The sequence below is a fragment of the Cololabis saira genome, chromosome 13 (assembly GCF_033807715.1).
Source record: "Cololabis saira isolate AMF1-May2022 chromosome 13, fColSai1.1, whole genome shotgun sequence".
Lineage (NCBI taxonomy): Eukaryota > Metazoa > Chordata > Actinopteri > Beloniformes > Belonidae > Cololabis > Cololabis saira.
In genome coordinates, this window is record NC_084599.1 from 7,913,982 (window position 1) to 7,932,353 (window position 18,372).

The window sequence follows — 18,372 nt, forward strand, 5'->3', positions numbered from 1 at the left end:
TGATGCAGCCAGAAAACAAAAGTTCAAACTTAAATCTCGTTTCGGACGACATTCTGATTTCCTTTAAAGGAGCATGAGGCTCCTTTTAAGAAATGAGACTCTCTAGCGCCACCCTCCACCACGACGGCCGTTGGGGGTACTGCAGCCAACAGTGAAGCCGGCACGGGAGAACGGGGAGAACGCACATGCAGCGTCATTTTACGTCACATCCGCAGGACAGCGCGGGAAATTCGGGCCCAGAATTGTAGCACATTTTGCAGCACACAGCCTGTTCAAGGCAAAGGAGAGATACACTAGAGGAAACATTCTTTTTGGTTTGGAACCCTTCATCTGACATTATTACTAGAAAACTTAAAACGTATACGAATTTTTTTCATAAATCCTGCCTCAATCCTGCCTCATGCTCCTTTAAATGAACAAAGTAATACAAAGAAAGCGGTTTACTTTATTACATTATTGCGATACCGAAGTTAGTTTGTTCAATCTAAAAAAAAGAGTCTGGAATCGAGACACCAGTAATAAAGTGTTAAATTATTGCAGAATACTCACTACTAAAGAGCACAATATGAGTGGAACCCGCATCTCATTTCATCAGGATGACGAAAATCAGAGGAGGCAAAAGTTCAGGATCTTTGTGCATTGAAATGTATCAGTCCTTTATAACCTACTGACATAGCTCACTTGTGAAGGAGCAAGCCCAGACAGAAAGGGCTGAGTAATGAAGATGGATGCATTCTGTTATCAGGCAGCCACTTAGTGGGGCCTGATGTAACCTTAAACATCGAGGATAGCTCAGTTGCACAAAGAATCTAATTAATGAATAGCAGCCATGAAAGAGGACAAGGCAAGTGTGCATCTGCAGATGAATTCCAGACACTAATCAAACATTGTTTAAGTGGTTTGGTTTGTCTCCAGAGTGAAGCATATTTGCAGAGGACTTTAGACAGTGTTTGCATGCTGGCTTAATGATTGCATGCATCTTTAAGTGCTTTTTATGCGCATACAACTTTTATTCTTAACTTAAATGCTTTGCAGACCCGTACCAAGCCAAAGGTTAAAAAAAAAGTGATTCCAGTTGCAGGATGTTTAAAAATGCAGTGTGATTCCACACTAATGCAGACTTGCAAATATTGAAACTACTTTTAAGTCTGGCCATGGAGGAGCGTCATGGGGGGTCGACCGGGTTAAACCTTCCTTGCCTGGAAAAGTTTTGCATTGTCTGTTAATGTTTGCTTCAACTAGACCCAAAATGGAGGAAGACCTTGAGTAAGACCCAAAGTTAAAAAAAAAAAGAAATGAAAAAAACTGCACAAATTGGCAGGGAGTTCCCTGCAGGGGGGCTTTGATCCCAATCCCTGCAGAGGAGAAAGTACTTAGGATGATGGTGTGAATACCAGTAGTAGTACTGGGTGTTAGCTGGTAGATTAATAAAACGTTCCTGGTACGATGGCTCCGGTGGTGACGGCCCAGCGTGACCCCACAGGAGTGACTGTCCTGTGAACTTGAAAACTGGTTGTTCCCTGAAACAGCAGAAAAGGCAACTCATTGGCATGAACTCTGGGCCCGGTTTGTACCTCAAAGGTGGAAAAGACAGGAGCTGTTATCAGGCACACAGAACAAGCTACAGGTGGGCGGTGTCGTGATTAGGAGCAGCCGCCGCGTCCACGGGAAACCAGGAATGCCAAAAAACAAAACACTCCATGAGCCAGTAACTGAACCAGCCCCTGACATCGTCCATGGTGTGGAAATGCTAATTATTAGCCTCTCAGGGGCAACAGTGTGTGTTGGTGTACACCAGTTGGAGCTCCCAGGTGAATTTAACTTAATCAAATTAAGAAAACAACTAAATGGAAACAGGCATTGTGGCATAGAATTGTCAAATTGGTTTAATTCACTGTCCGAGTTGTTACAGATTACTTTTGTAATACTGTATTTGACCCGGTCTTTGTACGTTTTGACCGTATAGAAACGTAATTCTTGTCAGTTGTGTGAAATAAGACCTGGAAACAGGCATTGTGGCATAGAATTGTCAAATTGGTTTGTAGCAAGGTGGATGCTACGGGGGCCCAACCGAAGGATGGAGAGGACACGGAGTTTCGTGCAGACCCTTCTTTATTACCAGCAGATCACCCAGTGCACAAGCACCTCACACAGCAGCTTCTTCATTCTGAGTCTCTCACCTCCCCAGCTGCAGTCTCCCAGTCCTTATCAAGGCTGGCAGAGTGGAGAGGCTGATGGGACACACCTGTTTCCCATCCACCTGAGTGGCTGCAGCTACTCCACTCTGCCACACACCCCCAACGACAAACTCGAGCCGGGGTCCGTCCGGCCGAGCACACTCCCCCCCCCCCGCCCCCTCGGAGCGGGAAAGGAACCCTCCGGGCTTCCTGGTCGGGGTGGTCGCCCCCGGCGTCGGCCCGACCAGCGCAACGGTCGGGGGGGGCGACCCCGGCGTCGGCCCGGTCGCCGTGGACGACGCTCTCCTGGCCGGGCCCGTGGTGGCCTTGGGCCACACGGTGCGCCCCGGACCGCCTCCTCCGGGGCGTAGTCCTGCGCCAGCTGCCGGTCCGCCTCCGGGACCGCCTCCTCCTCCTCCGCAACGCAGCCCTGCTCTGGCTGGTGGTCCGCCTCCGTCCCCGCCGTCGCTGATGGCGGCTGCGCCTCCGCAGCCGCCTCCCCAGCCAACTCCGCCTCCGTCTCCCCCTCCGTCTCCGCCGCTGACTCCATCCCCGGAGCCGTCGCCTGGCGGCCCGCAGCTTCTGCCTCACGGCCTCTCAGCTGCGGCGCCACCAGCGCTGCCGCGGCGAACCTCAGACGGGGTGCAGGGATGGGTCGCTCCGCGGGTCCCGCCGCCTCGGGAGCCGTCGCTTGGCGGCCCGCAGCTTCTGCCTCCCGGCCTCTCGGCTGCGGCGCCGCCAGCTCCTCCCGCGTTGCTGCCCTCAGACAGGGTGCAGGGGCGGTGGGTCGCCCCGCGGCCACTAGGGCTTCTATGGCGGCCAGCTGCCGCTCGCCCTGGTCCCGGAAGGCGGCCGCCATGCCCGCCATGGCCCGGGCGAGCATGTCCAGGGCCCGCTCCGTGCCTCTCTCGTCCATTCTTCGGGCCCCACGTTGGGCGCCAGATGTAGCAAGGTGGATGCTACGGGGGCCCAACCGAAGGATGGAGAGGACACGGAGTTTCGTGCAGACCCTTCTTTATTACCAGCAGATCACCCAGTGCACAAGCACCTCACACAGCAGCTTCTTCATTCTGAGTCTCTCACCTCCCCAGCTGCAGTCTCCCAGTCCTTATCAAGGCTGGCAGAGTGGAGAGGCTGATGGGACACACCTGTTTCCCATCCACCTGAGTGGCTGCAGCTACTCCACTCTGCCACATGGTTTAATTCACCGTACGAATTGTTACGGATTACTTTTGTAATACTGTATTTGACCTGGTTTTTGTACGTTTTGACCGTATAGAAATGTAATTCTTGCCATTGTAAGAATGAGATGTATCTGCTGTACTCTACTACCCTTACTTTTTAACAACTTGTGCTTTTTATTATTTTACCTCTTTTCTTATCATTCTATTTAAAGGAGCTTGAGGCCGGATTGTGGCAAGATTTATGAAAAAAATTCGTATACGTTTTAAGTTTTCTAGTAATAATGTCAGATGAAGCGTTCCAAACCCAAAAGAATGAGCCCTCTAATGTATCTCTCCGTTGCCTTGAACAGGCTGTGTGCTGCAAAATGTGCTGCAATTCGGCCCCGAATTTCCCGCGCTGTCCTGCGGATGTGACGTCACATGACGCTGCATGCACGTTCTCCCCGTTCTCCCGTGCCGGCTTCACTGTTGGCTGCAGTACCCCCAACAGCCGTCGTGGTGAAGGGTGGCGCTAGAGAGTCTTATTTCTTAAAAGGAGCCTCAAGCTACTTTAAATAAATTAAGAAAACAACTAAATGGAAACAGGCATTGTGGCATATAATTGTCAAATTGGTTTAATTCACCGTACGAATTGTTACAGATTACTTTTGTAATACTGTATTTGGCTCGGTCTTTGTACGTTTTGACCGTATAGAAAAGTAATTCTTGACATTGTAAGAATGTGATGTACCTGCTGTACTCTACTGCCCTTACTTTTTAACAACTTGTGCTTTTTATTATTTTACCTCTTTTCTTATGATTTTATTTCATTTTATTTGTTATTTACTGTTTAATTGTGTCTTGCTGCTTTTAATGTTGATGTAAAGCACTTTGAATTACCTTGTGTTGAATTGTGCTATATAAATAAACCTGCCTTGCCTTGCCTAAATACTAACACAACTATGTCCACATATATGCAGGGATATTGGTTTGATCGTTATACCTCCCTCTCTCTTTTCCAGTATGAACTCCAGCGGAGTTCCCCGTGGCGGTCGGTGAGCATCCAGTGGCAGACGTGGCTCGTGCTGATCACCGCCATCGTTTCACTGGGACTCGTGTCCTACGTCGTCCACTGCATGATGACGGCCTTCACCAACCCTCCTCCTCCCGTCACATTCAAAGTGGCAGCAGTGTCTTTCGGTTTACTGACAGAGCTCCTGCTCCTCAAGTAAGTATTTCTCGATATAATCTACATTCATAAACCTGTGTTTCTTTCATTGTTACTTTTCTAATGACAAAGCCGCCTCGGCCTGAACAGGCAGAACATGTTCAGAGGGAGTAAAGATTAAAGTGATGATAACAGACTCCTCTTGCTGGCTCCAATCTGCTCTGCCAAGTACATAATGAATCCCAGTAACATTTGGTTTTCATGTAAGTTTAGGTACGGCGCCCGTGTCACCCAAGCAGCCATGGAAACATGTTGCAGCCTGACCCCAGCACACCCCACCTCTCTTGTTTTCACTCTTTTTCCCATTTTGATATTGCTAATTGGAAAGGTGCCCGTGACACTGTGAACCATTAGTAAATGAACAGTGTGTTTTTATTAGCACGCATCTTCTAAATAAACGCATTAGGATGCTGGCATAAACAATATCTACTCTCTGATTAGAGAGCCGAATGTGGCGGACGCTGTAATCAGATTACAAATGCAGTTTATATAATCAGGAATGGCCTCAAGCAGTTGTTTAGTTAAGCTTCACATCAAAAATTACAAACTGGATTACTGAGAATTACCAAGAAAAAAGAAGAGGAAGAAGAAGCAAACAGAATCTCAGTCAAAGACGATTGTAAGGGCAGACATAACCCTTCAATGCTCTGAACTGCTCTGTGTGCCAGTAGCCAAATTAAAGATCGTCTTCTACGTGTCCTTCCTCCAGTATTTGTCTTAACTAGAGGATGAGAGGCTGTTTGTAATTAACTCAGCAAGGCCCATGACTTTTTTCCCCATTAGCTGCCTTTGCTTTGCAAGGCATGCAGCAAGCCAACTGGTAATTAATAAATGTGGTGGCAGTGCTGTGCTTCTGCATCATTATGTTGTTGAAGCCCTTGTCCACGCTAGTAATGAGCTGTGATTTTATGACAGGAAATTGGTTTGTTTACAGCACGTTCGACAGCCTCACATGGGCTGAATTCCCTACAGGTATTTTTACTCAGTGGGATTAGAAGAGGATCAAATATGCTTTGGTGAAAAAATGCTGTCACCTTTGCAGGAGTCGGCCCTGGCCGGCCCCTCGGACTGGTCGTACGTTCACATAAATGGCTCGACGTAAGGTTCTGTGCTGGCTGATGCCTGCGTTATTACTGGTACGACCGGGAGGGTGGTGGGGGCCCTTATTAGGTTTGGTGGGCTTTACAAAACCATGCCCCATGGTGCTAGTGCTGCCTGGGATGTGCCAGCATCCTGCTGCCCCCTGTCAGCGTGCATCTCCATCAAACTTCAGCCCCAGGGGCAGAAGCCCTTCCAAGGAGCGACCCCCAACCCCCACCCCACACACACACACATACACACACACACACACACACACACATACACATACACATACACACATAGACACTCACGTCTCCACTTCTCTGTTCCCATCTTTTACTGATCACTTTGCCTATAAGTCTTCTGAACAAGTACGAGACAAGCAGCTCAGAATGACCTTTTATTGCTTGCCCCATGCTGGATCTGCAGTGGGGTCTCGTGGTCATTCACGCTCACAGGGCCGCCTCTGCCTATACGCAGATCACGCACAGTGCGTAGGGCCCCGCGATCCGATAGGGGCCCCGTTTTGCGCAAAGGATGCGCATATGCACAGCCGTGGTGCGCGGGGGACAGTCGCGCTGTGAAGCCTGATTTATGGTTCCGCGTTAAATCGACGCAGAGCGTACGCCGTAGGTTACGCGGCGACGCAAACATACGGCGCGCGTCTCCGCGGACCTACGCCGTAGGCTCTGCGTGGATTTAACGCGGAACCATAAATCATCCTTAAACCACCTGCAGAGCGTCAGCTCAATCAGGAGGAGAAGTTAAGGAGCGGCTGCGAGTCATTGCTGGTTCGTTTTGTTAACTCTGAGCTTTGTTGCTTTGTTTGTTAGTTTGCTGGTGTTTTTTTTTTCTCTCTGTGATTTTTAAGTTATTTGTGAAGAAGTTCTGAGTTCCCTGTGGGAGTTTTTTTGTGTTTTTCTATTTAACTACGCCTCGTTTTGGCTAAAGTTTAACCCGGTTTTATTTTTAAAATTATCTTCAAAACATAAAAAGAAATCGATCAAAAAGGTGCACAACATGGACTTTGGTAGAATAAGAACAAAAGTGCATTTGGATGAAGGGAATGTCATCCTGACTTCCCACATAAAAAAGATTGTTGGAAACAGTTAGGCACCAAATATAATACATTTAATTTTCTCAGATGGCAAAAATAAGAACTTTATTGATCCCACATAGGAGTAATTCATGTTGTATCAGCTATAGAGAACAAGGTAGTGCCGAAAAACAATATATATCCCCCCTCACAAAAATAAGAAAAATAGAGAAACATATTTTCTCACCAGCAAAACATATTTAAAATTTTCCAAGTAACAAAATAACATATTTTTTTGGGCAATGAAATAACATTTGAACCATCTTTCAGACAATTAAATTTGTTCATGAGAAAATATGTTTCTCTGTTTTTCTTTTGTGAGGGGGGAGCACACAGTCACAAGAACACCTGGAAGCATTCTCATCCTCATGTCCCTTGATTATTAATCTCTGGGAGATTAATAAAGTCTACTATTCTATTCTATTCTATTCTATTTTATTGACAATGACAGAGTTGCAGAAAAAAGTGACCTGTTGAAGAAACTCCTTATCCCTAAACATTGAGAAAAATGGCATTGCTGGTTTGTTTTTTTAGGTTAACATTCAACTTTCATTTCTATGTGAGTATTCAAGTTAAACTGTATATTTACACCCTCATTACATGGTGATTTATCATAACTCATACAGTGTTGTGTATTTCAGATACCTATTTTGTATTGGTTCAACCAGAGGGACTGCAGTGAGACCTTAATTTCTATGTGAGAGTATTCAAGTTAAACTAGAATACTATGCTCTTAACACAACATCTAGTCAAATCAGTGCTATTGCTATAATTTGGATGGTATAGTACCATGAGCCACAATTAAGTATTGTGACACTCATGCCAGGCGTTATTGTTGTTGAGTTTCCACGCGCTGATTGCTTTGGGCCGGGCCTAGTCAAAGTCCAGGGCCGTTTTTTAGTCCCAGTCCGTCCCTGCTCGAAGGTGGGTATTCGAAGTTAGTGCTCCAGCACTAGTAAAAATGTAAAACTTTGTGGCATAAGCAAGCACTAATCCTCCATGCTCAGCACTGCTGCTGCTGCAGGTAGGAGGAGAGATGCTGCTAGCCTCCAGTAGATGTGGACTGTGGTCTGGAGATGAAAGTAATTTTCCAGCGGCCCTTACCACTGTTAGTTTTTTGTAGACACAAGTTGAAGTTACTGTTAATATTTAATTGTTCTTTGTGACTCAGATTTATTTATTTTATTCAGTGTTAAGTTATTTTTCCTGCCTGTTCATTTACTTTGAAGTTACTTTTACATTTTACTCACTCTTTGTGAGTCCGCTTTATTTATTTTATTTATTTATTTAATTCAGTGTGAATTTAGGTTTATAATTTTGTTCTTTGTTCTTACTAATAAAGGTTGTCAAGTTCAATGGCATTTCATTATACTGTCGTTTTGTACCTGGGGGGGGGGGGCCCGAAGAAATTTTTCCGCTTAGGGCCCCATTTTGGTCAGGGACAGCCCTGCACGCTCATCCTCATTTAAACTGGAAGGGGGGGACATGTACCGCTCTCTAAGCTGCTTTTACCTGTTGTGCATGACCAGTACTCGAGTTGTAAAAAAAAATCAGGGGGGTTGGTGGATTTTATCATATGGGGACGGATAATTTGTGCTGATTACAAATAATATAATATATCACAAATAATAGCACTTATTATTATTATTACTTATAGCAGCAGTTAAATGCAGCCTTCTGTAAGCTTTAAATATCCACTGGGCTTACATCAAATACATCAAAACACAACAATAAAAAACACTTTTCTGAACTTATCAATATGACTCTGTCCTTCACAGGATAAGTAAAATGGATCACTGCAAAAACTCAAAATCTTAACAAGAATATTTGTCTTATTTCTAGTTAAAATGTCTCATTTTAGTAAAAAAAATCACTTAAACACTTAAAACAAGACTCATCACTGGAAAAAACAACAATTTTCACCTGTTTCAAGTAGATTTTCACTTGAAATAAGTAGAAAAATCTGCCAGTGGAACAAGATTTTTTTGCTTGTAATAAGAAGATAAATCTTGTCCCACTGGCAGATTTTCCTACTTATTTCAAGTGAAAATTTACTTGAAACAGGTGAAAATTGTCAAAAAGTTATTTTTCTGGTGTTATTTTTCTGGTGATGACTCAAAATGTTGAAATAGCAGTAAAACCACATTCATTGATGAAATGACATAAGGGATGGAAAGGAGGGATGGCAGTTTTACAGGGGGGATGATTTGGACCATTTTATTTCAGGGGGGGATGCCATCCCCCCTCATCCCCCCTCAACTCCAGTACTGTGCATGACCATATCTACAAAAACTCAGGTGACCGTTCACTCTAGTAGATGCCAGTCACGCTGAGGACTTGTGCCACAGCAAGTACATACTGTACACTCCATGGCACGGGAAGCAAAGTGGGCAGTACACGGAAACTAGCTTCCTGTTTGTTTGTTTTTTTCAAATATGGGATTATTCAAACATAAAACACACTTTTTCACTAAATTCCAGAATGTATAATTTCCTCCGGCTGACAGGTGGCTGGTAAACTCTGCTCCTAACAAAATAAAGCCCTCGTCCTGTCTTCGTCCGCCGGGCTTCCTTCCTTCCTCCCATTCTGACCGTCCACAGTAATCTTTGGTTTGTCCTGCTGCCGCTGCTGCAGGTTTGTTACTGGACACATTCACAAAGTCACATTACATTTGTCAGGCTTGAACTGCCTTTCAGAAGGCTGTCACACAATATGCGCCCTCTCCTTTTCTTACTGTCATAGTGAGAGTTTGCGGCGCGGAGACAGTGCCCTGACCGCGCAGCTCTGCACTGTGAATTTTTATATGCCACTGCCTGGAGGTTAGAAACTCTCATTATGCCGTGTTAGATTTATTAAAATAGATTATGGAAATGTTAATTAAGTCATTAATTACATTATTTAAGCAGCATTGACAGATAAGGAGGATGTATGTGTATGTGTGTGTGTGTGAAGAGGGGGGGGGGGGGGTGTTGAGCTCCCTGGGTGGTTTAAAAGGATGTGATTGGTGACAAGGGACACTGTGGAGATGGCGTCTAACCACGAGTGCTGACATGATACAAAGTGGCCTACACTGCTCTCTCACCTCACGCTACTGTCTACAGCAGTTTGCAGAGCTGCCCGAGGACAAGCCGCCCTTCTGTACGTAGACACAGAAGTGTACAAATGGGCCTTTTTTTTAAGTGGCAGTTACAGATACAGTCAGCTAAAAGGATTTGGGGATGGAGAGCAAACACTTTTGCATTCTGCTTTGCATTCTTCTTTGTGTGAACTTTGGCTTGAAGCATTTGCGGTGACATTTCAGCAAAGGCTTCAAACCATATTTCCAGCCATTTCAAAGGAAAACACAACAGCACAATTGTAAGATGAATTACCCATAAGCTGATACTGTGGACTCTCTTATCTGTTGACAGTTTAGTTACCACAAAGCACAAGAAATGTGTTTTCCAGTTCTCTGAGAATTGAGCTTTTCTTTGTGCCATCAAACCTATATTAAGGGAGGGAAATTGCTCTGATCACACTTGATAAGAACAAATGATAGATGTAGTAAACAAGCAGAACGCTTCAATTCTGATGTGAGCCATTGATTTGCCTCGGCAGCCAATTACTATGTGGGCTGAGGTTATCCATGCAGTCAATCTACTTGGAGAGATTTTTTTCTTTCTTTCCTCCTGGTCATTGTACCATTTTGTTCCTCAATTGTTGAATTAAAATGTATTATTAATTCTTCTGGTTGGAAAAGTCCTGGTGGAAATAATGAGTGTTGATTTCTCTGACCTTATATCAGTGTGCCAGGCAGCACTGAAAGGTGTATGTCTTGGTATTAAGTGGCTGCTGATTGCTGGAAAGGACACAATGTGCGGCTATTTAACCTCCCAGGAGTCAAGCTTTCACAATTAGCCTCTACGGTCACGAGAACCTATAGAGGATGAGGTGATTGCTCAGATAGTTAGCATGCACAGGCATGAATCTCACAAAGCACTTTAGTCCCCTACCAAGACTAAAACAGACGTTATAGGTGCTGTTTCTCTTTCCCAGGGTAGGCTGTTTTTAGGGGGTTTATTTTTGTCATATACCAGGTATGCGTGGTTTACCCAATAATTGGGCAGTCGTCATATATTGGCTTGCACATGAAATGGTGATAGAGTGGATCGGATGATAAAAATGTCTTCTCCAGAGGGATTTTTTTCCTTTTTTTTTTAAACTAAGCAGATGTGCTTGGTTATTGAGCTGTCAACAGGACTCAATGCAGACGGATGTTATTGTCAAAACCCCTGTGTGTTAGCTTGGCTTCTCGTACGCTGAGCTTTTAATGTTATAATTATAACACCGCTCACGCCTTGCACTGATACAGTGCTGCTAACCTCCGAGTTGCAGTCCGACCACAGTCAGTGTCACCTCAACCAGGACCCGCACAGACATCCTAAAACTAGTCCCAGACTGTTTCTCACTGATTGAATGTATCTTTATTTCCCTCACTCATTTATTTAGAGACACCTTATACCTCATGACACGATGATGAGATGGACCGCCAACATATTGCTGCATCCAGCTGCTGTACGTCTGCTCTGCTTCAACGTATATTGCTGTGTAATGACATTTCCACCCAAAGTATTACTGTCTCCCTACGTGATGTTGCGCTCATGCAACATGTCGCTGTGTGTCCAAATGTTGCTGTTCAGCGTCTCGCCACATGATGATAACCAAATACTGTTGATTTGGTCACAAAGGCTTGAAAGGAGGATCAGATACACTATACGTTAGGCCTCACACATCTTCCTGTTCACGGTTCTTATCATTGGCACTGCCCTACATTAAACGCAAGGCATTGCTGTCTTACAATTTAATAGACATGGGTTATGAGACTAGAAAATGTTGATTTTTAACTTTATTTCTTTTTAGATGGTATGAATGTTTATCATTTATTTGTTTTTGTCTTACTTCAACTTCATTTTCATTCATCATTATATATCCCTTTTTGCATTTCAGGCCGGTATGGGGGGGTGCAACATTAACATTCCATCTTGCAAAACTTTAAAAGCATTTAGTTATTTAAGACGCAAATCATTGAAGAATTTCAGTTGCTCTTCTGCCACATTGTTCCTGCAAACACATCTTAAAGCTAAACCTAATTATGAAAAACACGTTTTCTCTGTCTTTAACATATATAAAGTAGTCTCCCCTCAGCCTGCCAACGCAGAGAAGGAGCAAAGCAACCAAATTCTGCAGTGTCTGTACAGCCGCCCGGATGAGCCGTCCAGTGTGATGTGGATCTACGAGCCGTTCAGATTCTGCTCCCGTCTTTACGTAACCAAAATGCAATTTACATAGGCTGGTCTCCGATGTGTGAAACCACGCCCACAATTAAGTCCGCCGGCCGGAGCTTCTGCCATTTGTCATTCAGGCAGCCAATCAGCACAGAGCCTCATTATCATAGCCCCGCCCACTCAGAATCCCTTATAGATAATGAGGTTAGAGAATGGGAAGATAAAGACATGGCTCAGAGGCTGAATTTGTAATTTATTTAGCAAAAACAATCAAAAGCTTGTTTTTAAGACATTCAAGGCCTTTTTAAAATAGGTATTACATGCCATAATAGGTCCTCTTTAAGGTAATCATTGCGTTGTTCATGTCAACATCCTCCACTCGTTCTCCATGGAGGACAAGTCAGGACTGCAGGCAAGCCAGTACTTTCCTGTTCTTAAGCCAAGCCTTTGTAGTGTGTGTGGAGGATATTCACTCATAAAGTCTTGTTGAAAAATCCCTGGACACCTCTAAAAAGATGTAATCTTAAAAACAGCATGTGTTGCTTTATCGGCCTCTTTTTCTGCGTGACGTTACCGTCATGGAAGTGTCAATGCTTTTTGCTGCTGATGCCGCACCATGCCATCCCACACCTTGGCCTTGGGACTTGGTTTCACTCAGCATCCATTTATTACAAAAAATATTTGACATACGAATTTGTCAAGCCGCAGTGGATATTTCCACTATGTGATGGCCCATTCCTGATGCCTCCAAGCCCCAAAAACACTGATATAGCCCCTGGACAAGTTTAACATGGGGCTTCCTCTTTTGCACGGAAAAAGTTTGAAGTGGAATCCGTTAACCTAGCTGAAGGTTTCCCAACATAATAATTTTCCTGTGTTGTACGTCTGCTATTGAGGAATGATAGATTTTGACGATGTGAGGGATCAGAGATCACAAGTTGTGGCAGGGTGGAGGAGCTGCAGCCACTCAGGTTGATTAGGGCACAGGTGTGCCCAATCAACCTCTCCACCCTGCCTGCCTTCATAAGGCATGGCTGCACAGCAGCAAGAGGTCTCGTCTGCTGAGAAGGTGCTTGTGCACGTGTGGCGGTGTGTTCTGGTAAATAAAGAGTGCAGCACTGAAACTCCGTGTCCTCTCTATCCTGTCGGTCGGGCCCCCGTAGCACTCGCCCTGCTACACAAGTATCTTGCCCTATACACATTGAAACTGTTCCAGATTAGTTTGACCATTTTTACATCATGCAGCCTAAAAGGAGAATGCAAATCCTCTCTGAGCTGTATTTGAGGAGACATCCAGTCATCCATCCATTTTCTACACCTGCTAAAGCCCGTACAGAGTCACGGGGGTCTGCTGGAGCCTATCCCAGCTCATTACAGGCGAAAGGCAGGGGTTCACCCTGGACAGGTCGCCGGTCTATCGCAGGGCCACATAAACAACTATATACACTCGCACTCACACTTACAGACAACTACGAACTTTCCAACAACCTCATATAGATGTTTTTGTACTGTGGGAGGAGCCAGAGTACCCGGATTACCAGGAGTACCCGGATAAAACCCATTCAAGCACCGGAACAGTACAGAGTACTTTCCACTGTTCCCATTCAGTGTCATTTCAATCATTATGATGCAGCAAACTTGTTAGCTTCATATGAATAAATGTATTGTTAAAATGTGTCTTTTCTGAGAAAATGATAACTGTGAAGACTGTAAAACTTTTATGTGGTAACTCATGGGACTCTGGCGGTGGAAACGTTGTTCTTCCGTGAAGTAACACATGAGATGATAACGTCTATGCTGTTTCTGTATTTCATTTAAGGTAATAAGATATTTAACACCATTCAATTAGTTTACATGAAGAGTCTAAAAGGATTTTTATAAATATCACTCACTTACTTTAGTATATAAGCCGGAGCATATGGCAAATATCGTGCACACAATGCCATCTGAATGACGAACATTAACGGATTAATGATGCCATTAAGCCCATGTATCCCGTGTCTATAAATGGCTTTATGAGTCTCAAAGGTTTGGGGGGGGTCGGATAGCTCTGTTGGTTGAGCAAGTGGACAGTTTACAGTGGCCATCGCCCTGGTGCAGGCACTGCAGGTTCAAATCCCGGCCAGAAACCTGCGTGTCTTCCCTTTTCTTGCTGCCCCAAGTCTATTGTCTAGCCTTTTTCAAATAAAGGCCACAAGAGCCACGTAATCTTTAACACACGCACGCAAAAAAGAGTCTCAAAGGTTGAAGTTAATGGGTCTTGCAGGGTTTGGGCCTGTGGCAGTTTGAACTGTTTGGGCAGCGCTTGAGCAGCGGCTTCTCGTGCAGCGTCATCAACAAGACTGCATCAGTTTTCTTGAATGTTTTTGAGAGACAAGGTTTGACAGGCCTGTATGGTCGCATCAAGTCAGGATGAGAATCACGCTGGATTAAGAAGAAGTCTCCCACACACTAAAGACTCCGTTAATGGGAGGGTAGGGACTTGGTAATAAGATTAGGGATTATGTTATTATACTAATATAGTTATTTGGAATTATTGTGAACTCAGCTAATTAGACTTTGAAGACAGAAATATGTTAATGGATCCTGTAGAAGTTGAATCCTCCCCTAACGTTTGTCCGTGTTTTCTCAGGTGTCTGTTGAGTTACCTCAGCGCTCGCTACAGACGGGCCGAGCAGAGTTCCTTCACCGTCCAGCCCAGAAACAAACCACCGCACTGGTCTGGACAGCCCTCGCCTGCAGCTGCTCAGACTTTATCACCAGCTTCCACCAGGCAAGACGAAAAGAACGTGGACGTGATGAAGCACAGATGTCTCAGCCTTTACTGAAAGTAAACAAGTTTACAGGAGTCAGCGTGAGAGTAAATCTTTAGGGTATTAGATGCGTCTAAAAGCCATTCAAGGTGTTGCATCAGTATATCAGAGTGGCATTTATGATATTATGCTTTCAAACCTATTTCTTTTAGGTGTGAAACATCCTTGTTTTCCTCTATATTAAACCTCACACTCCTACTTTGTTCAGTGAGTGCATGATGAGTTGCAAATTAATGATAAAAAGGAGAATGCATGCAGCTTGCATGAGTGTGTTAAGCCTCAGAGAGGAAAAAAAAAGCTGAAATCACTCTCTTCCCCTAATGATGCCCACACAGAGACAATGGGGCGCCGCTCTGATTAGTGTCACCTGTCCTTGTGCATCTCATCAGCTCCATTATGGCTCCATCTCCCATGCTTTTTCTGCTAATTGAATAGCCCGTGAAGTGGTGATGAGGACGGGGGCGAGAGCAGCGTCTGTCCCGCTGCTGCTTCAGAAATGAAAGGAAAGCTTCCCAGAGAGACACGAGCTGTGCAAACATAAACCATTATCAAACAGATAAAAAACAAGTAGCCCTCATGTTGTATTACTATCACATTGACTACAGGTTACTTTCATGTGTAACGGCTTTGAATTTACAGCTGCTGCATATTTGTCTGTTAAATGTAGGAGCTACACATTCTCACAAATGTCCAGAGACAACAACAATAGTTATGATAATAATTAAAACAACAAGATTCTGTTAGTCAATATCTATTATCAAAGACCAACATCATGTCAATTTATTATACATTCACGCACATTTTAATTCCTGTTTTATATTTAAAGGAAGACATAAATATGAAACAGAACCTTATATTTCACCGTCAATGACTCAGTTTTACATCATTCCCCAGAAGTGCAGAATAAGAAATAAATATATTTTGTTATATTCTATGATCTAATAAAACATTAGATAAAGTACTTTTTGATTAATAATTGGTTTGTGTCTGGCAGATAAACCTTTGTGATCACAAAAAAGCAAAGATAACCTGAAAGTAGTTGTGGATGTGCAAATGGAAAAAAAAAAGACATGATTATGGGTTACGACTTCCAAGTTCATGACGCACTTAAAGCAGCATGCATCTCAAACGTGTACAGAGTATTGTAATAAGAAAAATGCTCACAAATCTGCTGCATAGCTTCTTCTGCACTTTTGGATCCCTTTCAGACTTCGGTCTTAATGTTACATTTAGAGCCGATAGAAAATGTTGCATTCAGGACTCTTTTTTTCTTATTGATGTGTTTTTTTATCAGATTTTTATTGACTCGTGTACAACAGTAAATGAGACATGTTTAAAGGACTTTTCTTCCACATGTTTGATGATTATTCTAGTATTTTACACTGATGTTTGTTGTAATTTATGCATCACGGTGATGGCTCCGACTATCCCAGATGAAAGCACCTTATAGGAGACGAACGTCAAGGGAGTCTTTTAACAGACATTTGCTGTAATACGTTGATGAAATAATTTGTCTAGAAATACATGCATAAATCGTAGTACTACAAGTTACGCGCTAGGTAAGGACAACTCATCTATTTATTGCTCACAGACTGGTCATGGTACAGTGTGGCACATCCAGATCAGGAAGATGTGGGTGGTCCTGACAACTCTCTCCAGAGCAACAGTCGTCCTGATATAACTTTTCCTTTTAGTCTGCAAAGCATGTATCCTCTGTAAACTACTGCATAGGAAACAGTCCTGTCCATAAAACAGGCCAATGCTGTCACTGTGAATCAGTATAAAGCAGTATTAAACAACTGTCATGTAATGATAGAGTACATTTTTGTTTTATGTTTTTTAAATAAAAAAAGACTTTTGTAAATAGAAAAAAAAAAGTTCCATGTCTCTTTTGTTAACACTGAATTTTTTTCATATCTGCTTTTATACAGTCAATAATACTATGTATTATATTATTTGTGTCTGGTGTCACATATAAAGAAATCCTTCTCATTTTTGCTCTAAACTTTGGACATGTATTGGTCCCTCTCCATTTCCGCCTCTTGCCCCCCCGCCCCCCGCCCCCCGGTGCTTTCTGTTAAATGCTAAAACATGAGTGACCCTTCTGGTACCAAAGCTTGCTATGTGTGTCTGTGGGGCCAGATGGACACTTTGATGAGCGTACGAGTGTGGATTATTCTGCAGGCTACATCTGGGGCTCCACATGGCACAGCAGACTGCCGTGACAGAAGCAGGTGGGCATGTGGGGATAGCACACCTACAGTAGGCTTTCTCATATCTCCACTCTCCAACAGGGAGCTCCACAAATACCACATGAAGGTTACAAGACCGTCCCACGAGACAAATGCTTATCTGAAACCGCCAAGTCTTTTTCCTCTTTCCTTTTCGTGTTGCAGCAACAACCTCGTCTCCGAGTGTCACATATGACAATAAAGTTTAGTACATACTACATTTATGACAAGATGCATTCAGTCAAAGCATTTTTTCCTCACAGGACATCAGCTGAGGCATCTTGACAAGACTGCAGTGCCGCGTGGCTTGGTGCTTAGCGCTCACAGAAAGAAAGTTCATAGTTTGACTCCAGCAGGACTTTTTTTCCTTCAGAGTTTGGATTACATGTTTACATTGTTGTATTCATTCTTGTCACTAGTTAAAACAGGACACAGGTGCCACTCAAACAATAATCAGATTCAGAATTCCAAAGGATTTGTATTATAAATGTATTTCAGCAAATTGGATTTAATTTGAATTTATTAGGATTATAATTGGGCTGAATTGGACCGTATTTTACTGGACTATATTGAACGTTTTCATTCATGTGCCTTGAAATAAGGTTTGTTGTGTATTGACACTAAGTAAACAATTAAAATGCTCTATTCATTTTATTCACTTGGTTTATTTGAGTTTTTTCATTGAAAATTGTGGCCTATCAAAAAAAAAACAATTAAAATACAATTAAACCCTGCTAACATGTTAATATTTCCATTTTAGGAGATTGTAAATTCAATATGTATTTTGGACTTCTCTGAAAATATAACATTTTACTTTAAATCCTGCTGTTGGTTTATACATCTCTGAATGTTCTCGGGCCAAAGCACATCTCTGATCTCCTGGTCCATGATGAACCAACCAGAACCCCCAGGTCGTCAGGGTCCCGCCTACTTTCTGTACCCAGAGTTAGGACCAAACAGGTGAGGCAGAGTTCAGCTTTTATGCTCCTCACCTGTGGAACAAACTCCCAGAATGCATCAGGGCAGCTGAAACTCTCATTTGCTTTAAGTCAAGGTTGAAAACCTTTTTTTATCTACTGCTACATTTCTGTAATCTCCCACAATGCACTGCAACCTTTACTTATTGCATCTAATTTGTTTTATTATTTTTAACTGTCTGTCTTTAATTCTGCTTTTAAACTCTTTTACCTTTTAATGCATTTAAAAATAAAACTTTTTCACGTAAAGCACTTTGAATTGTCTTGCACTAATAAACTTGCTTTGCTTTGCCTTGCATAGATATTTTTCATTGTTTGTTTGCTTTGGTGTCATGGATTGGGT

At 43.3% G+C, this 18,372-nt stretch overlaps 1 protein-coding gene across 1 annotated transcript in view; it reads left to right on the forward strand.

Moving 5' to 3' along the window:
• The window catches only part of LOC133457691 (uncharacterized), a 102,530-nt gene extending 85,894 nt beyond the window's left edge, over positions 1 to 16,636 (forward strand). Inside the window, exons 4-5 of the mRNA XM_061737000.1 lie at positions 4,363 to 4,568; positions 14,641 to 16,636. Of these exons, the coding sequence (XP_061592984.1) occupies positions 4,363 to 4,568; positions 14,641 to 14,836 (402 nt within the window). The 3' untranslated portion in view covers positions 14,837 to 16,636. The remainder of the gene's footprint in view (positions 1 to 4,362; positions 4,569 to 14,640) is intronic.
• The last annotated feature ends 1,736 nt before the right edge of the window (positions 16,637 to 18,372 follow it).